Below are 22,794 nucleotides of genomic sequence, written 5' to 3'. Positions count from 1 at the left end.
TGTCTGCGCCCATCGCGGACCCAAACTGCTGGAGTTTCAAGGAGAGTTTGGACACCGCTGTCAGACATGGGGTTTGGATTTTGGGTGATCATCTGTGGAGGCTGGGCTCGATGATCTCTGTGGGTCCTTTTCAACTTGGGATATTCTGTGGTTCCATCCAGTAGAAACTGGAGTTGTGATGCAGGGCTGCTGCTGTCAGGGAGGGCTCCTGCTCTACAAGGCAAGGGACCAGAGCCCTTACCCTCACTTCAGTCCCCCTCTGTGTACTTGGGGAGTGAAGCTGAGCGCACCTGCTGCCGCCTTCCACCCCTCCAGGGTGCCCTGGCACCCGAGCATAGGCAGGCAGGTCTGCTGCCAGCCACGCACAACCTGTGCGTGTTTACATGTCTACCGATAAACATTCATCTTGGAGCAGGTTTCTGAAGTTGGGAGGCGGCGTCCTCCCCGCTTGCAGCAGGGCACGAGTGTGGAAGGGCAGGAAGGCGTACCTGCCCACCGTGCCTCCGCCACGGGCCCGGGAGAGGAAAGAGGGATCGAGGGGAGGGGACTGCCGCGGGCGGCGGCGCCCTGCTCTGGGACAGGTGCTACGGGAAGGGGAGGGCCTGTGGGCGCGGCGGGGTGGCCTGTCGCGACGGCCCCGGCCGGGAGGAGGAGGCCGCGCCATGGCCCGGTGCGGGCGCTGCGAGCGGGCGCCGCCGCTGGCCTGGCTACTGCTGGCCTGTCTGCCGGCCGGTGAGTGAAACCGCGCGGCGGAGCGGGGCCGGTCCCCGCCCCTTGACACCTGTACGGAGCGGGGGCCGGGAGGAGCCCTCGGGGTGAGGGCGAGAGGAGCGGCCGGGGTAAGGGACGCCGGGCTGGGCGAGCGACTGCGGTGGTCCGCCTCGTTTCCCCCTGGGACAGGTTTTGAGGCGCCTGCCCCAGCCCAGCGCCTCGCCCCGGCTATACCGAGGCCGAGCCGCGTGTGGCTTCGTTACCCCGAGAGCGAGGCCCATGTCTGGCCGAGGAGGAAGTGGCCCCCTGCTTCCTGGCCGCCTCCCGTGTCACCTGTGTACTGCCAGGTTGGTTTGGGCCTGAGCGCGGGAAGACACGCATGGTCCCCTCTGGCTTGTCCACAAGTGCCCCAGCCACGTTATGATCCGATGTGACTGCACCGCTTCAGTAGCTGCTGGGTGTGCTCCTACATGGAAACCAGAGCTGCCCTCCGTGTCCAGAGGCAGCCTTTCTTCCAAGCTTTGCAGGTTGCTTGATAGCTTCTGATCTCCCGTAGGGACCAAATTGATCGTTTTGCTTCTTGAGTCAATGGTATATTTGCTGATGGTGTAGCTTTAAGCACCAAAGAGGGAACCAGTAAATGAAGTGAAAAATACAGAGGTATGCCAGTTGATTGTCTAGCCTGACAGCAGCATTTCTGTTTGATGTACTAGCTAAAAATTGGCTTCACCGGTTCTAAAGGTCAGTATCTTTTTCAAAGTAGGTCAGAGATATGAGTTAACAGTAGCTTGCTAGGTTGGTAGTCCCAGATTTGTTCTTTCCAAGCAGGAAAAGGAGAGCATCATGCAGGAGAGGAGTGTCATTCAACCCTAGGAACCTATCTTAATTTCACAGTTGTCTTGTGTGCTGTTGGCTGGGAGGCTGTATGAAACACCAGATGTACAGAGACATCTGACTGTCCTCCAGGGGAAAAGTGGGTTTTTAACTTCATTAGAAAGTAAGGAACTTGTTGTTCAACTCTAATTCTTGTGTAGTACAGAGCTAATGAGAAAAGATCTCTTTCAAAAAGAACTTTGGTTTCTGTAACAGAAAAGCACACAGTTATATTGAATATTCTTGTCTGAGAGATGAAGCTATGGAGATTATAGAGAAAAGCTGTGTCCGTGAAGGTCAGAATTCTTATGGAAAAGATCTGTTTGGTTGCCAGTGAGATCAAGGTTTTGCCAGCCTTGATTTTGGTTTGGTTTCTTGTGATTTCACACTTAAAGATCCTGTGTATGAGCTGTTTCACAATGAAAGCTGGAACAAAATGTGTCAATGTATAATGACATTAAGTAAAAGTCACTGCAGCTACCTGTCACTAGTCTGGACCCTATCTAACTACAGCACAGTAAAAAACAGCCTTAATGTTGCTAGAATTTTGCATCATTGCTACTATTTCTGTGTTTAAGCCTGTGTGTATTTTATTTTTCAGAAAGGTCTTGGACTCAGAGTTTACATTAGCAAAAGAGTTTGCTCTTCTCTGCTTTGAGTTGGCTGGCCACAAGTCTTTTCTCAAACCAGAAACCAAGCAAGTACTGCATTAACAGTATCCAGCTGCAAAAATACATGTTCAGACAATGCTGCACCTCTGCAGCTATGTGGTGGAAACTGGATGAGCTTATGTTTGTCAGGAGCATATTCCATGCAGCCTAAGAGGGCCCTGAAAAAATGATGCTTGCAGGTGTGATCCAGAATATAAGATTACAAGGAAAGACTTGGAATACAAGTGCTAGTTCATGATCCTTTTGGTAACTTCAGACATTCCCTTTTCCTTTTCTCCTTCCCTGTTTCCCATGCTCCCAGTCTGGAAGCAGCTAGCACAGCACCACAAGCCATTCCTTTTTCCTGGGATATGTTCCAGACAGGGCATCCTACGCTTACTCCACACTATTTGTATTGCCTTATCAAAGGCAACTTGTGATAACTTTTCTGTTGTTAATGACAAGTACAGATTAATGTATTATCAAAGTTTAAACAAGATAGAGATGTCTCTGAGTGTGGCTAAAATAAAGCATAGCTTGTGAGAAACTTCATAAAACTTCACTGGATGTATGCAGCTGTTTGGATAGACAGTGCTGTGGAAGTTGTTATGGATGAGTTCTAAACGTATGCAGTAACAGCTTTATTAAAAAGAGGGTCTATAAATGCAGATCCTGTGTGAGGCCAAGGGAGGTGTACTTCAGTTGTTGGTCTGATCCAGAGTGAGAGTTATGCTGTGATGTCTGCCACTGCTGCTTGACTGCCTTCTGTGGTGTTGTTTTTTTTTTTTGCAGGTTGCCTCTCCCTGCTGGTGACAGTGCAGGATACTGAGCGTTACACCACCCTATTTGCCAGTATTACCCTCAAGTGTGACTACAGCACTTCAGCCCAGCTGCAGGATGTAGTGGTGACCTGGCGCTTCAAATCCTTCTGCAAGGACCCCATCTTTGATTACTACTCAGTCTGTGAGTATCAGGCTTGTCTCCCAAGGGATCGCTCTTCAAATGTAAAGGAACAGGGAGGCAGACATACTGGGGAATATAGTTTTTTCCTGACCACAGAGTAGGTCAGGCAGTGGTGATCCAAGGATCCAAGAAAACAAGATTGGGCCTGTGATTTCCTTTGCAACGCCAAGACTTTATGGTACTGTATCATAGAAATCCCAGTCAAAACAGTTTGTCCTCCTTGTCATCAGATCAGAAGGCAGATTTAACCACATTTTATGTGTGTCAGACTTGGCAGCCCCACATTTGAAAACAAGGGTCTTGCAACATGTAGACTTAATGATTACATGGGAGGCACTAATTTGGAAGCTGGAAACCAGTGACTGTTACTGATTTTAGGCACAAACATGCTCTTTGGAGTGCAGGAAGGCTTCTAAGCAATAGTATTTAATACTAGTGGCAACACTTCATATGCAGATATTCTGGTGCTTGTTGCCTTGTTTCAGGAGTGTTTAAGATGGTGTGTTTAAACTGGCCAGCCTTAGCTTACTTGCATACTTAAGAATGAAGACTCTAGACTTGTTTGGTGTCTTGGTGCCTAAATTCCATCAGATCTCTGGATGGGTTGGATAAGCATGTGGTCTATAGCCAAATCTGCAAACAGGTGTGTCTGATGCTCTGCTGTTCCCAGAGTAAGGTGGTTCAAACTCATAGTCCCCGACAAGGATAGAAAGCACGAAGGTCATGGTGTTTGCTTAGGTGGATCTCCTCTTCATGATCCATTGTAAACACAGCCATGTTTTTGACAAGGTTTGTCCTGTCTTCTCTTCATTGCAAGTCCTTTACAGACAGTGCTGAGTGTGTGTATCAGTAGTCTCCACACATCTCAGTTCCCAGATGCCTGGCAACTCAATCTTTGGTTATACTGTGAATCTCTTGTAAGAGTATTAGACAGAAATTGTCTCTAGTCTTTCATTAGTGTTATTGGGTCTCTATACAATATAGTCCTGTACAGGAATTGGATGATGGGTTTTCCTGTCTTTAGGAGCCCCACAACATATAATGGGATAGAGAAGGGAGAGGGAGGCAATCCTACAGTGGTTTTTATGTGTCTGGAGATATTTTTTGTTGTTAAATAAACACAATTTTGCTTTTGTTCCAGTAATTCTTGGAGTTCTGTGACTCTTTTCCTTGCAGTTTGTTTTTGTACTCGGTCCTGCCCTCTCACTTACCTTTCTTAGGCTCTTTGTGCTGTTGTTCTTTCAGCTGTGAGCACAGGAGCTCCTCTACAGCTCTCAAAATCTATCATTCCTGTGGCCCTTCCTCTTTTTTGCTTTTAAGCACTCCAAAGCAACTTACCCTTTCTCTTCTAAAGCCGTGCTTTGTCTTACTGAACAAAAGCAAGTGCACATGTGCATTCAGGAGTTCTCTGCTGCTTACAAGGGGATAGAAATTGGCCCTTTGAAATAACTTTTTGCATCTTATTTGATGACGTGTGCTTACAGCATACCAAGCCAGTTTAGCTCTTGGCCAGGACCCGTCTGATGACTGCAATGATGTCCAACGAACGGTGCGCATTGTCATCCAGAAATATGGGCAGAATGAGCCTGTGCTGGGTGTTGACTACCGGCAACGAAAGATCACCATCCAGAACCGTAAGTGACTTGGCCTCCCAGGCAGGCAGTGAGCTATCCAGTACGTGGGCCTACTAAGCAAAGAAAAGCATAAATATGGGTTATGTTATCTGTGGCTTATGTATTCTGTGATGTGGCAGTGGAAACCTAAGCAGGTCTAGCAGTGGGCCCAGGAGAATATCATGATGTTCAACAAATCCAAGTACAAGGTCTTGCACCCCCTGCTATCCATACAAGCTAGGAGATGAAAGAACTGATCACAGCCCTGCCAAAAAAGACCTGGGGGTACTGGTGGATGGCAGTCTGGATATGAGCGAGCAGCCTGCTCTCGCAGCTGAGAAAGCCAGCTGTATCCTGGGATGCATCAAAAGCTGGAGAGAGGTGATCCTCCCCCTCTGCACTGCTCTGCTGAGACCTCACCTGGAGTACTGCATCCAGATGTGGAGTCAGTACAGAAGAGACATAGATCTGCTGGAGGAGGGCCACAAAAATGATTCAAGGGATGGAGCACCTCCCCTGTGAGGAAAGGCCGAGAGAGCTGGGGCTGTTCAGCCAGGAGAAGTGTCTTCCCAGAAACCTGAGAGTGACTACAAGTTAAGGCTGAGTTGAGGATACCCAAGCATTTTGCTGAAGAGTAAAGATCAGCTGAGGAGTTCACAGGCCAGAAAACAGTTATTTCCTTCAAGAAACGCTGCATAGTTTTATAGGTGTGTCATATGCTCTGTGCTGTCCTTGGAATAACAGTTGTTGCTGCTGCAAGGTAGTTAGTTACTGGGATGTCTGGCCTAATGATTACAAGAGTATGTTTTCCAAAACCAGTGCTGGCAGCTGGGAGCATGCTTTTTAACATACATGACCCAGCAACACTCTGGTGTTTTACTGCACACAGAACTAGTTCCAGTTCTAATTAATGTTGCCTTTCAGCAACACAAGGAGAAATAGGACTGGCAGTTAATGCTATTCAGAGAATTTGTCAGTGGTCCTGAAGAGGACTGTCTGAATGTGATGGCTACCCTTGGGAAGAGGGGATATGCAGTACTCAACATTGCCTGCAGGCAAGGGGCCTTCTTAGAGTAGGGTCTGAAAGGAGTGTCAGTTTCAAATATTCTGCTCACCTCTCAGTCCTTCTCCCACAGGGGCAGACCTTGTTATTAGTGAAGTCATGTGGTGGGACCATGGCGTATACTACTGCACTGTGGAAGCACCAGGAGATACCTCAGGGGATCCGGACAAAGAAGTTAAGCTAATTGTTTTACGTAAGTTCTGTTGCCTGGGCAGCAGATACCTCCTCCTGTTCTTTTCCTTCCCACTGCCAAGATTTCTCCAGTCCTGGAAAGGTGCTTGGTAAGTTACTGTAACCAGGTATGTCAGGATCCTCTTTCTCTCTCCATTTCTCCCATAGACTGGCTCACAGTACTCCTCATCATCCTCGGTGGTCTCCTCCTCCTCCTGCTGATTGGAATATGTTGGTGCCAGTGCTGCCCCCAGCATTGCTGCTGCCACATCCGGTGTGTCTGCTGCCCAACCCGGTGCTGCTGTAATGAGAAAGGTGAGATGCAAGGAAATATGTGTCCATTCATTATTTCCGTCAAGACAAAAACCTGATGCAGTTTTCTGAGTTCCACTTTCTTCCTCCAAGTTGAGCGTCCGTATAGACTGCCACAGAAGGTACAGAAGGGTTCAACCTCCTTGGCTGGCTGCTGGAATCTGTAAATATAATTTCCATCTCAGCTACCTGCCCTCTTGATCCAGTTTGCAAGGAATCCTTGAGAGATTGCTCCCCTGCTCTGGTGCACCTTCACTTCATCCTGCTTCCAACGGACCTTTTAGCCTCCAGGAAATGAACTGGGGACTTACAAAACAGAAGGCTGAGGCAGTAAACATCTTAAAAAGCAGTTCTAAGGAATAACAGTTCCATGTAATTGAAGAGAAGACAAAAGTCGTCAATTAAATTGTAGAATTACAGCATGAGTTGAATGTGGATGATTTTTTCCCACTTACTGGCCACTAGAGGGTAGCCTAGATCCGTTGAATGGGCTTAGGATATGCTGAGGCGAGGTAACTCAGTGTTTTAAGTCAGGTCATCAGCTAACATGATTTTGAACCTTGTAATAGAAGTGAATTGTTTGGGTAATTCAGAATTGGTGTTACAGAAATATTAAGCATGCCCCACGGGGCAACCCAATTATTTCCCATGGAAAACTGCAAAAAGCCTACTAATACAGATATTGTAGTAAATACATGTATGACCTCCTTCTGTTCCTATTAGTTCCTTTTCTCCTGCACGCTTCTTCCATTAATGCACTGGAAAAAAAGATGAGGGTAGTAAAGAAAGTCCGGGGATAATTCTGCATTTGTTCAGCTACAAGGATAGATCAGAGAATCATAGGCTTAAGATGGCTGATGCTAGTGGCTACCTTCACACATTAAAGAGAGAGGAGCCTGTAGTGCTGTAAGTGTGCCTTTCACTGCTGAGCCTTTCACTGCTCAGGTAGGACTGCATTCAAAATCAGAGATATGCATTCGACAGGTGCAGGGACATTCTGAAGGTGATAACCAGAGGAATAGGAGAGGAACAGATAGGGCCTTTATTTTTATCTCTCTTTGTTTTCTTCTTTCACTCTTCCTTCCAAATTTAAAAGCTAAACTGGTGGAAAATTCCTTGGAAAGAAAATAATGAAGCATGTTTTACATTAAATGCTTGAAAACTGCTACCTCAGGCCACAACACTTTGAAGAAAAATCAATGTATTAGGATTAAAACTCTTGAAGTCTCCAGCTTTGTAGTTCCCTATGTTTGGAGCCAGGCTGGGGAAAGAATCGAGTGGAGAACAAAGTGGAGCTGCGTGAGCTGTGGAGAAAGGGAAGGATGTACTCAGAAGGAGTGTCAGTCCCTGTTGTGCTACAGGTGTGAAACAGTTAAAGGAGTACATACATGCAATCTGTTTAATAAATGGAGTGCTACATGAAACCAAAGAGTTGAGACCCTGAGAGTACTCAGTCTAAATGCTGCTTGCTACAGATTAACTCATGGGACAGAATTAATTGGAGCTTAGCTGTAGCCAGGTTTCTTAAAGAAGGAAGGCTTGTGCAGCCAGCCTGTGTATCCCCCAGTCTCTTCCCCTTCAGTAACTTTTAATTTCATCAGCCTACTTCAGACATTTATTAGAGGGGTAAGTGTCTCAAAGGCAATTACATGCTTAACTGTCTGCTGAAATGTATGGGCAAGAATGTTCTGTTAGTGCCTTATGGAAGATGTTGCAGTAAAAGACTGCCTCTTTTGAGATTCCAGATAAGCCATGTAAGAGAATTTTTGCAAAAGCCCCAGCTGCAGAAGCGTTTCACCCAAAGGTGAAAGACAAACCATGCAGAGTCAGGCTTTGTAATGTCTGGAACTTGCAGAATTTACTTGTAACTTCAGTTTTGATTGTCTTTGGTAGAAAGCGTAAGGCTTTTTTTTTTTTTTTTAACATACTTTAGCTTTCCCAAAAAAAAAGAACCAGCAATGAGTGATGGTTTTGAAGGCAGAGATGGTGATGTTGTCGTTGTAGGGGGGAGGTGCAAGTGCTGAAAAAAATAAAGTTGAATTGAAGCCTGACTCCACTGGTAGCGGATGGAGTTAATGGTGGAAAAATGGTGACAAAGTGGAAATATCCACTGAGTTTCCTCTTCTGGGACACAGGACATTTAGTTTGTTCACCAGTTTGACCACATTGTTCAAAGGGATTTAATTTTTGCAGTCATGCAGAGGTAAATTGGAGAGAGACAACAAGAGCAGCTGAAAGACTAGACAGGAAGAAGGTGGACAGTGCATCTCTGAGTGCCTTGTTTGTAGAACAGAGAAGAAACTGCTTTTTTGTGTGGTGTGGAAGGTAAGATCTATACAAAGCCTACATGAGAGGAGCTGAAAAGGTCTTGTTTAACTGTCGGGAAAGGACTAATGGTGAAGTTTTAAGAAAGAAAACAATGTGGTATGTCTTGCTGTATGAAACATTATTTCCCACTTTGCCACATCTGTACTCATAGTGACGTGGCAGACAGAAGTCCTGCATTAGGTTATGTGCTGCACTTTTAATCCTAGTGCTGTTTGTTCCTGGTTCTTGGAAATGTGCGAGGCAGTAACCCTTTTCTTCAGTTTTAGGTATGTGGATGCTGTACAACTTTTTTGTTAAAATTTCCTGTACTCTATTTGTAAGCTTTGTCATAAGCTGGAGAGAGCTCCTCATTCTGTGATCGCATTCAAAGGCTAGAGTCTATCAAGCAAAAGGGTATGTGTTCTGCAAGCTGTACTCTAGGCATAGCTGCTCAAAGCTTTCTTCTTCTTTTACAGTACTGGAACGGCATCGGTTCATGAAGCGGGCTCAGGCTTTTGCACCGTGGATGTTACCTAACATGTTCTATGGAGGTGCTGATAGGAACTCACAACTTTCCTCTTATCAGCTGAACCCTCTACTGCAACAAGGTGAGACTACGGTCATCATTTCAGAGGGAAATAGGAAAGAGAAGCAGGTAACTTCTCAGGGGGCTTCAGCAGTGAATTTTATCCTCTCTACTGCAAAGTGAGAAAGATGTTCCTAGCATGACTACATGTCCTAGCATGACAGCTCTGCTTCATCTGCAATGTACTTTAGACTTGCCTGTGTGGATGAATACAGCATATCCATCTTAAGTGTCTCACTAGGTTCAGTGCTAGGTGAAGTAGTTGAATGCTAACTAAGGTGTATCTTGTGCTACACCACAGTGACTGCAGGGTAAATATACCCAGCTTATCTCTCTTCATGGGGTGGAAGAGGGTACTTTGTCTTTGTTCTGCTGTGCTGGTCACGGTCAACTCCTTATATCCAAAATTGACATGAGAAGTGAGGTGCAATTTGTTTGAGTTCTTATCAAATGTCTGGTCTTCATACAATTGAGGGCAAACTGCCTTCTGTGCAACAGATCTAGCCTACATGCAGCAAAAAATAAATCTGGAAGAATTTGCTAGGTATTCTGCCTCAAAATTACTTATATTAGTTGTATATATTTTTGAGTTTAATTGAATAGGGAAGATAAGGTGTGTCTGAAGTCATAGAGAGATAAGCAATAGAATAAGTTATTACCAGCAATATTATTTAACCACCCCAAGAACAATAGCAGAATTCAGCATGACTTCTCATACAGGATTTTTTTCATATGAAATTAACTTTTCATCACTGTACTGCAGTCACAGGTTTACAGTCTTAACCACTGTTTGAGGAGTTAACTAAGGCCATTAGCATAGAGAGGCTCACTCTTTTTCCTTAACTTACCGCATTCTCCTGTGATTTAATCTTCAGATGTGTCTCTGCAGAACAGTCTTCCACTGGTGCAGCCACAAGCTCAACTTTCCCCTAACAAAGGTGTTTTGGACTATCTGGAATCTGAAATCCAAAACCTTAACCCGTCACAGCCCCGGCCACCCTCCAACCAGCGGCAGGCAGTGCAGCCCAGCTTGCTGTCCTCCCTGGGCAGCGACATCATGCAGCGTGGCACAAATGGTCTTCCTCCTCTCAGTGGTCGTGCTTCTTCCTCCCATGGGAGCAGCAACTCCTCACGTCCACAGAGAACTACCCACAGCCCCAGAACTTGGGACTCCATAGCAGAGAACAGGAGGGAAGGTCGGAGGTGGCCCTTGCCTTCCAGTGAAGATTCTCGTTCCAGCTACAGTCGGGAAACCCGGGACAGGCAGCGAGATGACCATCCTCCAAGGCAGAGGGCAGGCGGCTACGATCACAGGCCCCAGCACTCCAGGCGAGATGTGTCGCCCACCCGCCAGACTGAGAGGGGAAAAAGCAGCAGCAGCAGCTGCAGTTTCTATTCAGAGGAGGTCAAGGAGCACTCCAGCCACCATCGTGGCCGGAGACGGCAGCCTGCAGTGAGGCGAGAGTACCAGCAGCACACCAGGAACAGCAATAACTCAAGGCACCGGCGGCACAGCTACTCTCCCCCATCTCGACGGGGATCATGGAGCTCCTCAGAAGAACAAATCCGTCTCCCAGCGACAAACCGCAGGCGGCACAACCGGTCTCGGGAATGGCCAGAAGATAAACCTCCCAGTTATCGCTCACTAGAAATCATCCCAGATCGGGACAGCAAGCCCAGAGAAGGTGCAGGGCCACGCTCGGTGAGTCAGCTGCCTTTTTTCTTCCAATCACAGGGCACAGATAGGGTCTGATAGGTTCTGGAGGTGACAGTGAATGTCAGTTAATTTTTGCGGCCTGATGTCTTTCAAAAGAAGGGCAAAGAGTATTGAGTACCCTAGGAAACGGTGGGAAATGTGTGATCCTTCAGGCCACATAGAAGAGGGTGGCTTGCTAGCTGCAGCTCCTGAGGACTGGACATGCATTATATGGGGAGTAAAGAGTTGCTGTTCACAGCTCATCTTATCAATTTATACTATGACTAGATATCAAGCAGTGTCTCATGCATGAAAATCTTAGTATCCAATTGCTAGCCCTGAAGCTAGACAGTATGTTCTTCCTTAAAAAATGGAATTTTTCAAAAACAACAAAAGCAACGGAATTAAGTGTCCCTTATCACCTCTATGTAGTATTTTACCAAGTGGCTGTGTTCTCAAAGGGCCATATTTTGCATATTACAATTTTCCCCTCTGAGTTTTGGAAGGCAGTGTAATTTTAGTCCCAGCTATGATGTGTACGTGTATAATGGCTTTGTTTCAGTGCTCAGAATATGTAGGCAGACACTTGATTTTCATCTGTCTTTCCTTGTTCCTGAATCTTTTATTTTCTCCTGCAGGACAGAGGAAGTTCCTATAGTGCAAGAAGCATTGTCATTTAATGCCAGTACTGAAAGAATGAAGATTCACACTGGACTCTTTCTAGCTTTTTTTACTATATAGTTGGGATGACTGCTTTTGATTGAACCAGCAAAGGAAAAACAAACAGAAGATGAAACTACTTTTGAAGAAGATACGTCTAGTGGACTTGAAAGTGATATATAACCTATATTTATTCCTACTTTGATTTGGAAACATAGGTTTGTGATGGGCTGAAAACATGCTATTGGATACAGTAAATTTTTTTAATAAACAGTGTATTCCCAGAGATATCAGTTGCCTTTGTTAGGTACCCTAACACTGACACTACAAGCAGTAGTAGAGTATGTAGAATGCTGATCCTTTGCACACCAGTTACTGGAGAAGGGCTCAGAGATGTAAAGTCACAGGACAATAGAGTAATTTAGGTTAAAAGACACCTCTGGAGCTCATCTGACCTAGTCACCTCAGAAGTTGGTGTAAGAGGCATAGCATTTCCTTTCTGAGGCCCTCTATTGTACTTCAGAATTATTTGATGCTTGCTGCTTCTGCCTGGCTATTCAGTGTAGTGTAAGCAGTTGCTCCCTTTTGTCCCTGATCCCAAACAGCAGAATTCCAGTGTTAGGATTTAGAAGTCTTACTAAGGGCTCACTGCAATCTGCAAATTGCCAGCTTATCTGTCTGCCCTACACTGACTGAAAACCCTGCTCTACATTAAGCGTAGACCTCAGTACCTAAAAAGATGCTTGTTCTAGCCTTTAACACAGACAGTGAATTTATTTGTAAATGTAATGAGCTAGATTTACCAAAGCTTGGTCATCCCCAAGGAAACTGAGCATGTTATGACTACTATCTCTCATACTGTAGACCAGAACTTCCTTCAACTCTAGGAAGCATAACTTTGTCGGATGTGTGTTTCCTGGGCCATATACTCATTTTATGTTCTCTCTTTGCCCTCTCTAACATGTATTACATACATGGGGTGGGATAAAGGGCTCTGAAGAGGCCTAACAATTTTTATTATTGTTCTCTTGATCTTTACCCTGACACAAATCAATTCTGAATACGTGGTATATCTGATCTTATCTAGATGGAGGGGAGTTTTCTCATCCCTTCCCTTGCAACTTGAATGCAAAATTTCTAGAATTCCTTAAGACTATCTGCAAAGGAGAAAAGCTTGCCATTTTTCCTTGATGTGATTAATCCATCCACTGTGATCATTTAAAATGTACTGGAAAACTTGATGTTCTCTGGGTGCTATAGTTACATGCTGGATGCATGCACAGGAAACAGGCTTGCCAAAGATATTCTTGGATTCAAGAAACTCAATTGTTTACAGGGAGCTTTAGGAGCATCTTGTGAATTATTTTGTAACTCTGAGACACTAGAGTCTGGCCAGTGTCAGTTACTGTAATGTCCAGTTTATTTCCCAGCCAGTGCCATAGCTGAAATCCCAACCGTGAAAAAGAACTTGCTTTCCTTTCATGTTCCAATACAGTCCAGTAAGTTTCCCTAAGAATAGAAACCCTCTTAGGCAGCAAGAAAACTGTGTGTAACAGCAGCAGCAGTTGTAGCGTGAGCATGTCATCCAGAGGGACCTTGTTAAACTGGAAAGATGGGGCGTTGTGAACCTAATAAGGTTCAACAAAGCAAAGTGCAAGATTTTGCACTTCGATTGAGATAATCCCAGATATATATACAAACTGGGAGAAGAAATCATTGAGAGTAGTCCTGCTGAGAAGGATTTAAGGGTCCTGGTTGATGAAAAACTCAGCAGTGTGCGCTTGTGGCCCAGAAAGGCAATGGTATCCTGGGCTGGTGATTGTCCTCTTCAACTCTACACTCGTGAGGCCCCAGCTTGTGTACTGTATCCAAGACTGGGGCCCTCAGCACAGGAAAGATCAGGAGCTTTTGGAGGGGGTCCAGTAGAGGGTCATGAAGATGATCTCCTATGAAGATAGGCTGAAGGAACTGGGCTTGTTCAGCCTGGAAAGAAGAAGGCTGGGAGGAGACTTCATTGCGGCCTTCCAGCATTTAAAAGGAGTTCATAAATATGAGGGAAATCAACTTCTTACATAGGTAAACAGTGATAGGACAAGGGGGAATGATTTTAAACTAAAGGAGAATAGATTTAGATTAGATGTCAAGGGGGAAGTTTTCTACTGAGAGAGTGGTGAGATGCTGGAGCCCAGATGTTGCCCAGAGAGGATGCCCCATCCCTGGAGGTGTTTAAGAGCAGGCTGGATGGGACTCTGGGCAACATAATCTGGTGCTTGATGTAGCAGCTAGCAATCCTGTCTGTGGCAGGGGGGTTGGAACTTGATGATTCTTGTGGTCCCTTCCAACCCAAGCTATTCTATGATTCTACAGTTCACGCTAACTGCATGATTTTTGATCTAAATCACACGAAAGAGCTCTCCATCTTCATTCATTACTATGGTTCCCATAATTGAGTCAGAATGACTACTGTAGATTGTGCGAATTTGTGCATGTTGTGCTGTGTGAAATCAGAAGAGTTTTATCTTTATCACATTTGAGCTCCTCTTCAATAACTTTGTTCATATTCATAGAAACATTAAACATAACTTCAGGGAAAACTGATTATATCTAAGTCTTAATTCTGTGACTTAAAATTGCAGACAAAAATAGATTAGATTATCCAGCAGGAAAACTGAAATGGTACCAGTTTTGGTAAGATCTGGTCCACAAACCACTGTGGTTCATAAAGCACTGATTAGTGGCCTACGAAATAATTAAAAAGGAAATTTATATACATGCTTTGCAACTGCAAGCAGATAGAAAAGTAGGAAGGAAATAGGCTACTCTTTGAATGCATACTTCTATTTTTAATTGGTTAAAAGTGAATGCCTTTGCAATGGCACTGTTCAATACTATGTAGATTTTATTTAACAGTGAGATTACAAGGCCTTTGACTTTTTAAAAGAGAGATTAAGTTTGGCAGCTGAAATACTACACAATGAAAGAACAGTAAAAATAGTTGAGCTTCATTCTTTCTAGGTTGTAATTTACTCATTTTTAATTTTGTAGCCATTCCAAAGGGCTGATGTTTGTGTGTCACCCACTTGTGATGAAAGAAGTAAATATGATTTCATTTATGAGTTATTTCAGACTTTTGTTTCTTCCTGCTATGCAGGTGAAGGAATATACCTTGCACCTAAGAATGAATTTTGTGTATGAAAGTGCCTAGATAGCCACTGGAATTATCCATGTTAAAATAAAGAATAGGTGAACTATGCCACATGGAACAGATGAGGAGATCCATGCTGCTCATGTCAGCTGCTTTCCACCTCAAACCAAAGATTCATAAGAAAGATAAAAGAGCTATGTATTTTTTTTTTATTTGATTAAAAAAGGATTGCAATACTCGGCTTCCTCGCTTATTTGCAGAGCACTCTGCCATTCCAGGAATGAAGGGCAAGGACTGCTTCTTGTGCAATCATTGATTTGGGCTTGGCAATTGCCTGTTTGGCAGTAGAAAGCACTGAAAGGCCCTGTTGCTACCTATGGGATTGTATTCATGACAGCTCTGGATAAAGTTAGACAAACTTAGCAGGGATAAAAGCTACATAACACAAAGCTCTTCAAAGGTACATATTACTACATAGGGCAGCTAAATTCCCTTTGTTTTACTACCTCAGGCAACACCTCCCTTTAAAACACACCCTTAATATGGCCAGAGACTGCCGTTTGTTGACCTGACTTAGAAGAGAGATGACACTTGAGGTTATATTAAATTCACCCCCACAAGTAATGACTGCCTATTGCTATTTCTGTTAACTTGAATGTCTGTAATGTGTCTTGTACTGGTCTTCTGAACATTACTTCAGCTTTAAAAGCAGGCAGTAAATCTGTAGAATCTCCTTAATGACTGTAGAATGTATAATTAAAATATGAGAGAACTTCAAACTCTGGTTGTTCCTGTGTGTTCTTCCTAGACCATAAATTGCTTTTTAGTGTTTACACGAGAAGTGGAACTGAAAATCCTCTGTTCTGACTTCTAGAAGTAGCCTTGTTAGACATCAGTAATAATTTTCAGCTGTCTTTTTTTGCTTCCATTGGGATTTTTTTTTTTTTGGATCAACGTTGATGTTTCAGGCAGCTTTTTCTTTGTTTTTCGAAGAAAAAAAGATACTAAAAAGATACTATAAGATACTATAAAAAGACATTTATTAAATACTTCACCAAGACAGTGGAAAAATTGTGTGGGAGGCCATGGGCAGTCCTCTTTAATGATGTGATCTCAGTTGTATCACTGCTGCAATCACTGATTTGGCTGCCATATCTGTAAAAGGGTAACGCTTACTGTTTGGTTTACAATACACAAATGTCCATGAAGAAAAGTCTTTTAGAAGAATGTGTTGGGCTGATAAAGAAACTGGTTGAGCTTTTTGGAGTGTCCATCTGTTAGTTGAAAGTCATGTCAGTGACTTAGTAGGTGACTAACACTACTTTATGTCAGTGACATAAGATAGTTTTGTTGGGTCTCACGTTGTAGGTTTTATGTATGCCTCATGCCCACACCTTTTCCTCAGCTAATGCCATTTGTTGCTCCATGTTGCAAATTTTCTGCCTTCTGTTCAATGGTTGTATGTGCCAGATACTGACGGTTGGCCTGACTGAAGACCCAATGGGCACTCAGAGATTGTGCTATGGGAAAAGCACATCCCACAGAATGGCACAACAGATGCTTTCTGACTGAGTGCAGATCCCTGGGCAGTCTGGGGAGAAGTTATGCTTCCCCTGTGCAGATTTTGACATCTGGCTGAGATCTGCACCCATCTTGTCAGCTTGTGCAAAAAGGCTTGGCTATGGGGAAAAATGAACTGCGAGAGCACTATATGTATGCATATACCTGCGTGCACCAGTTGGTTAATACATTTACTGGAAACAGAGGGTGAAATATGAATGAGCATAATAGCCACAAATAATTTGCAGCTGTCAAAGCAGTCAGTTTTCAACATGAGCCTTCCCACAGGAACAGTGGGAGCAAAAATTAGTCCAGCTCTAGCTACAGTTAATGTGGAATTTGCTCAGTTTATGAAAGGGTCCTCCATGACATGATTGCCTGAAAACGTAGGGGGCTCAGTGACCCAGGAGCTGCCTTCCACGTCTCCTGCGCTAAGGTCAGACTGACCCTCCATTACCAAATCCCAACAACAGGTCCAGAGTCCTACACAGCTTCTTGTCCATCCCACAGAGCTGAATTTGCTTGCAAAAGAGCAAATGGGGAAACAAAACAGGACCTTCGACCCCTCACTATCTCTATATTAATTGTGTATAAATGCTGGTGTCTCAGATGAGCATCACCCTCAGCTTCAGCCTGGGAGAGAGAAAGCAGGACAGGTAAGAAGTGCACTCTCTGCTCTGGGTGGTATGAACCTTGGGACATTGACAAGTGAGTGGAGGTGGCCTGCTCCACTTTTTACAAAACGTGGACCCTCCTCATGCTCCCCAGCATGGAATATTGCTGAAATGGAAGAGGGAGGGAATGAATTGATGTTGAGTGATGGAAGCTCCATAGAACACTCATAGCAGGGTCAAACCCATGGTTAGGGAATTGCGGAGTTGCAGTGTTGGAATATACATGACTTTTTCCCAGCTGCCCTGACCCATAGCAGCTTCTGGCTCTAAAGTAGGTAAGATCCCCTCTTTACAGTCCTGGGAAGCAAATTTATGCCTTTTGTCTACAAAGGAAGAAACTGACCCAAGGATTAAAATTCAAAGGACAGTAACTTAGCAACTGCTGCTAGTCAACAAATTCCTAGTGAAGATGGAGTGGTAGTTTTGGGATGTAATCTGTGCATAAAAGGAAATAAAACTAGATATACACTGCCTTAATGAAATGGAATAAGAAGCGCTGGCTAGTGCCACTACTTGGAACAGAGTTTAGTGAAGTATTCATACAAAATAGGTGTGCAGCTCTTTTTGCCATTGCAGTTCCTAGCAGTAATGTTTTCATCACGTTGTTCTGACTGATGCAACTCGATAGTTCAGCCTATAAATCAATTTTAACTTTTAACTTTCAATCACCTTTCTAAATGCACAGTATTTGAAAAATTTGTTTAGATGTAATGTCATCCTTTCAATGTACCAACTTTTCAAGAGTTTCTCTAATTCCAGATTTTTCAATAGACAGTATAAAGGATGTTGGATGATGGTGAAGTTTGCACTTATTTACTTCTGATAACTTGTTCTGCCTGGGTTGCTCTCTGCTTCACTTACCACAGTGTGGAAGAGACAAGAGAACCTGGTTGGGTCTTTCCTCAACTAGAGCAAGACAAAGTACTCAGATCACTGTGTCATTCAGATGATAATTGTATGTGATGCACTGACTAGCATAAGATTCCTTACAGCCATTTACAAAAATTCAAGAAAAAAAAACAACAAAAACAAAACTGCAGCATGACTTTTTCAGTTATACTCCTGTCTGGAAGAAGCCTTTTCTGACCACAGTGTTCACTGTTTGCTCCTATGCTGAAGCAAGGAATTTTAACTCTCTTATAAAAGAAAGAAATAACTTTAAACATCACATATTTCTTGTAGCTGTGAAAGCTATCATTCATTGTGGACATTTGTGATTATATGAATGTTCATTTTTGTGCTGTATTCTCCTCACTTCTTAAGAAGAACTGCACCACCATATTTCCTGACTTTTTAAAAAATTATTATATATTTGTTAGGGTTTTCTCACAAACCTGATGTTTAGCAGACATGATATTTTTCTAAAAACGAACAAAATATTGTATGGTTATTCCAGCAGGTCTCTTGGTGTACAGGGCTGAACTGGTACCAACAAACCATGGTGCAATACAGGGCATTGGTGATAGCTCTGATTCTGCTCCTTAGCACCACTGTCCCCGGTAAGTCTGAACAGCTTTTGAGATGGGTTCTGATTGCCTCAGAGAAGTCTATCCCATCCACAAAGTAGGACAGAAACCCAGTAACACAGTTCAAAACCATGACCACATACTGCTTCCTAGAGTGAAAGCAGGGGCTTGGTTTGCAAATCATCCATATTTACCTGGTGCAAATACTCTGCCATGTCAGGTGACTCAGGTGCCCAGAAATTAGTAATGAAAATTAACTGGATGCTGTTAGAGCAAATTCTTTGAACCTGAGAATTTTGCATCTTTTCCCACTGTCCCTGGTGGATGATATCAGAAGGACATGTGACTGGAGAAGCCTCATGGGTTTTTCTGTCTCCTCTCTCTCAGAAGTGCACTCAAAGTCCATCTTTGAGAGAGACCGTCGTGACTGGCTGGTCATCCCTGATGCAGTTGCAGCTTATATCTACGAAGCTGTGAACAAGATGTCCCCCAGAGCTGGTCAGTTCTTGGTGGATATTTCCCAGACTACAGTCGTTTCTGGGACCAGGTACAGAAAAAACTTCTGTGCTAGTGTTGCATAGCTATGGGTGGAAAAGGAGAGGGAGGAGTGGGAGAAAGAACAGATTGCTCAAGTATCTATATGAGGGGACCCAAGGGACAGTGAATGCATGGGTAGGGATGGAGTGGGGGGCAATGAGTGGTAGAGTTTCAGCCCCCTGGAAGAGGCTGAGCAGATGTTGCGGTGTTGCCTGTGGGGAGCTGAGTACTGAAGGTGCCGGCAAACACTGATGGCACTCAACTCAGATTATAAAATTCACTATCTGTAAATATGTATTCCCTAAAGAAAGGGAAAGAGTTTCCCCCCAAAAGGAAAAGCATGACAACTCAAGAGATAAAGTTTTGCCTAACTTACGGCAAATACACACTGCCTATTCCTGCTTTCTGAGGAAAGCTACCCTAGGACTGTGGAGGAGCTCTGCATTCATTGACAGGCAGCGTAAAGGAAGGATAGCCTGATAACTACTGCAGACAGATTACTCTCACTCCCATACGTATATATCTCACTATGTATGCTGTTTCTCCTGCAGGAACTTCCTCATCAGAGAAACAGCTAGACTCACTATACTGGCAGAACAGCTGATGGAAAAAATAAAGAACCTGTGGTACACAAAAGTGCAAGGCTACTAGTTGGAAGAAAAGTCAGTGTTCCTTTAAGTGAGTGGGTAGCATCCTGAAGTGTCCTCTTTCCCCTTGCCTCTACTACAGACCAAGATCAGTCAATAACAAAGAATCGATGCTCGTGTTAATGAGACTAGAGGGAACCCAGCATCAAAGACCAGAGAATGGATGACATCTGCTGAGGTTTCCCCTGGAAAAAAAAAAAAAAAATAGAAAAAAAAAATAAAAAAGGCTGCTGGGCACTGAGGAAGGCAATGAGATTACAGAGTTCTGCTGTAGCCAAATCTTGAAAATTAATTTCTCCTGAATGACTTGGCCATTGACCCTCCAATAAAAAAATGTTGGTTGTTACACTTTCTTCAGTTTCCTACTTGAACTGACTGTTATAAAATCACATCCAACTCTGCACCCCATTCTGCTGAGAAAGTGGCTGTGATTCACTAGAAGTTGTTACAGGCTATGTGAGCAAACCCTGACAGTACAGGCACATCTAACTAAGCTCAGATTCTTGGCAGATGGGGGGATGGCATGTGTGATAGCTTGAACATCTTTTGGCGTCACTGCAGCATGGCAACCATATCCTCACATTATGAAAGGCCATGAAATGTTGAGTCCCACTAATTATTCTCCTTGGTTAAATAAGAAGAAAGCAGGTACACCTGTATCAAATATCTGAAGATTTCAGATCATTTGGGAAGTGCCAGTAAATGGAACTGTGCATCAGTTCGATCAGGACTTTGAAAGCATGTTTCATCACCCAAGCAGTGAATCTACTGATCAGCCTTTCCAAAGGAGAAGGGAAGGAAAATCCCTCCTTAGCTTCAGGATGAAGAGTGATCAATTTATGAGAGGGGCATCTATGCTCAGAATGGTCTACAAAGTCTTGAAAGGTCCTTGACAGCCTTTTGTAACTGTGCCTCATCTCAGATGTTCACATTGGTAAAGAAATCTGTTCTATTCCATCATCAAAAGGCTAAATAACAGTCAACAGCTGTATTTCCTCCAGTATCTCAGTGCCATCCTCCTATTAGCATTAGTGGGAGAGCTGTTCTAACTCTATACACACACTTCTAGCTTTGTATTTTAACCAGGACTCCACACTTTACAATGGTGTTTGTCTATCTCAAGAGACTACGCATTGCCACTGATGTGCTTCAGTGCTTGTATTGCTTGGGCTACATTACAGTGGGGAGAAAAGTTCTCACTGAGCAGGAAGGCTTCCTCCAGCTTGAAGCACTGGATACTGAAAACGTGTCCACTTTCTTCCTTAATGGTTAGAAAGACTTACTGCCAGCAGTATCCGATTCCCCAGTTACCTGATGCACTGCTCTGGATTTCCTCTCCCAAGGGCTATCCTCCTGAGAGAAGTTTGCTGTAACATAAAGGTGAACATGTTCCAGTTGTTCTTTTGGAGCAGTTTGATAGGCTGTGAATAACACATGATAGTGCTCCTCTGGAGACATGGGACTCTCATGTACTAGGATTGGTTTGTTTGTTTGCTTTCTAATTACCAGTGGGATCAGATATCAACGTAAATTTGCACTTAACAAGTTGCCTTGAGTAAAAACATTTCACAAGTTCTGTGTCTCTGCCAGTGCTTTGTACCATGTACAGCTGTATGTGTAAAGCACTGTGCAGAAAGCAGCAAACTCTTCCACCTTCCGTTGCTTTACTGCCTCTGCAAACCTCTGTTGCAGATTTCTCTATTGCTGTGTGCTCTGCTTAGACTAGCTCCGCTGCCCTGGTCACGCATCAGTACACACTTGCATAGGTATTGCATAAATGCACCTGGACTTTAATGAAGATTTAGAAAAGCTGAAAAAGTTTGGGCTGATAAGCACGTTTACCACATGAAAAAGACAGAAACTTCAGCCCTTTCTGCAGAAGAAATGATTTGCTACCTACTTGCTTTGCTCATATCTGCTCAGACTCTCTTCCTTCCCAAATGTAACCCTTGCAGGCAAAGTCCTGCCAGTTTAAATCTACTGTATCAGAGAAGCATTTGACATCCTGGGACTTTTTATCAGGACAGGGCTTGTTCTTACTGCTTAGGAACTGCAGAGGTATTTCCTTTTTATGGAGTGAAATTCACAAGTCATATAAAAGAGCCTGAATACGTCCTTAAAGTTTGGTCTCCTGGAAGTTGGCAATTCATATTTTTCTTTATATGTGCTGCTAAAATAAGGTAGGGAGAAGTTTGGAAAGTAGAGGGAATTCATTGCGTTTTGAGTCCATTGTGTGGCTTTACCAATGAAACTCAGCAGCATTACTCTACTGCATCACGACATATCTGGAGAGAGTATCACCTGCTGTGAATTTCATGCTAAAACTTAATGAAGATTTTGATGTTTGGTTAAATGCACTTAGATACAGCACTTCCATTCCTCTGCAATGTAATCTCCAGAAAATCTGAACCAGCCACATGCTGATTATCTGTCTGACCAGTTTTAGTATACGGGTAAAACTGAATCAGAACGTAGATCTATGTTCTTGATTCTTTTGAATCTCACAGTCACAATCTATCTGTGCATTTGTATGCTGCATAAACACCTTGGCTGGCTAATCTCCTGCACAATCTACAATGTAGGGCAATCTACAAAACAAAAAGCCTGCCGCTACCCCTTGTGACCCCGACACTGTAAGAACGAACCCTCATTTGGAAATTCATAAAGAGCAGAAATTGGCAGCTGACAGCTGGACCAGCTCGGACCAGGTAACGGAAAAAAAAATAATAATAAAGTTAGATTCCAAAAGAGGGTAAACTCACAGGATTGGTAATGAGAGGTCTTGCATTTTCCTTTGAGTTAAGCAGTTTCCCAACTGCTCCCATTGTTCAGAAGGAATAAACAATTTAATCTTACTGTGTCTGTAACTTCTTTGTAAAATAGAGATGGAAATCACTTCCCAAATGATGTCTGTGAAAGTTTACTGTGGGCCCCAAGATTCTTTGAGAAGTGCTGTAGGGGAAGGGCTCGCTTCAGTGATACTCACTTTACAGAAACTTTCTTTGTGAGTAATCACAGAATCATAGAATCGTTTGAGATGGTAGGGAACATTAAAGTTCATTTAGACTGACCCCTCTGCATTGAATAAGGACACCTTCAGCTAGACCAGGTTGCTCAGAGCCCTTTTCAGCCTGTCCTTGAATGTCTCCAGGGATGAAGA

At 43.7% G+C, this 22,794-nt stretch overlaps 2 protein-coding genes across 3 annotated transcripts; both read left to right on the top strand.

Moving 5' to 3' along the window:
- The first annotated feature begins 27 nt into the window (after window positions 1-27).
- ILDR1 (immunoglobulin like domain containing receptor 1) lies at window positions 28-11,893 on the top strand. Its single transcript, XM_085237806.1, has 8 exons — window positions 28-732; window positions 3,027-3,197; window positions 4,682-4,831; window positions 5,947-6,066; window positions 6,213-6,359; window positions 9,140-9,271; window positions 10,125-10,951; window positions 11,584-11,893. The coding sequence occupies exons 1-8, from the start codon at window positions 384-386 to the stop codon at window positions 11,623-11,625; spliced, it is 1,938 nt and encodes a 645-aa protein (XP_085093932.1). The 5' UTR covers window positions 28-383; the 3' UTR covers window positions 11,626-11,893.
- Window positions 11,894-16,513: 4,620 nt separating this feature from the next.
- On the top strand, window positions 16,514-22,403 carry LOC100550884 (apovitellenin-1). 2 transcript variants are annotated; one of them, XM_031552330.2, is made up of 4 exons: window positions 16,514-16,966; window positions 18,384-18,483; window positions 18,838-18,997; window positions 19,539-22,403. In XM_031552330.2, exons 2-4 carry the CDS (start codon window positions 18,423-18,425, stop codon window positions 19,636-19,638), a joined length of 321 nt encoding a protein of 106 aa, XP_031408190.1. In that variant the 5' UTR covers window positions 16,514-16,966; window positions 18,384-18,422; the 3' UTR covers window positions 19,639-22,403. The 2 variants fall into 2 exon arrangements, with proteins under 2 accessions (XP_031408190.1, XP_085093946.1); XM_085237820.1 differs by having other exon boundaries at window positions 16,515-16,966; window positions 18,381-18,483.
- Window positions 22,404-22,794: the final 391 nt, after the last annotated feature.

This window comes from Meleagris gallopavo, chromosome 1 (genome assembly GCF_905368555.1).
Source record: "Meleagris gallopavo chromosome 1, MGAL_WU_HG_1.1, whole genome shotgun sequence".
Classification (NCBI taxonomy): domain Eukaryota; kingdom Metazoa; phylum Chordata; class Aves; order Galliformes; family Phasianidae; genus Meleagris; species Meleagris gallopavo.
This window is presented reverse-complemented; position numbering and strand designations above follow the sequence as displayed.

Bases quoted from the DNA above. Each gene is read 5' to 3' on its own strand.
- LOC100550884 (XM_031552330.2), top strand. From the start codon at position 18,423: ATGGTGCAATACAGGGCATTGGTGATAGCTCTGATTCTGCTCCTTAGC. The intron at 18,484-18,837 runs GTAAGTCTGAAC...CCTCTCTCTCAG, and splicing joins CCTTAGCACCACTGTCCCCG to AAGTGCACTCAAAGTCCATC. The intron at 18,998-19,538 runs GTACAGAAAAAA...TTTCTCCTGCAG, and splicing joins ACAGTCGTTTCTGGGACCAG to GAACTTCCTCATCAGAGAAA.
- ILDR1 (XM_085237806.1), top strand. From the start codon at position 384: ATGTCTACCGATAAACATTCATCTTGGAGCAGGTTTCTGAAGTTGGGA. The intron at 733-3,026 runs GTGAGTGAAACC...TTTTTTTTGCAG, and splicing joins GCTGGCCTGTCTGCCGGCCG to GTTGCCTCTCCCTGCTGGTG. The intron at 10,952-11,583 runs GTGAGTCAGCTG...TTTCTCCTGCAG, and splicing joins AAGGTGCAGGGCCACGCTCG to GACAGAGGAAGTTCCTATAG.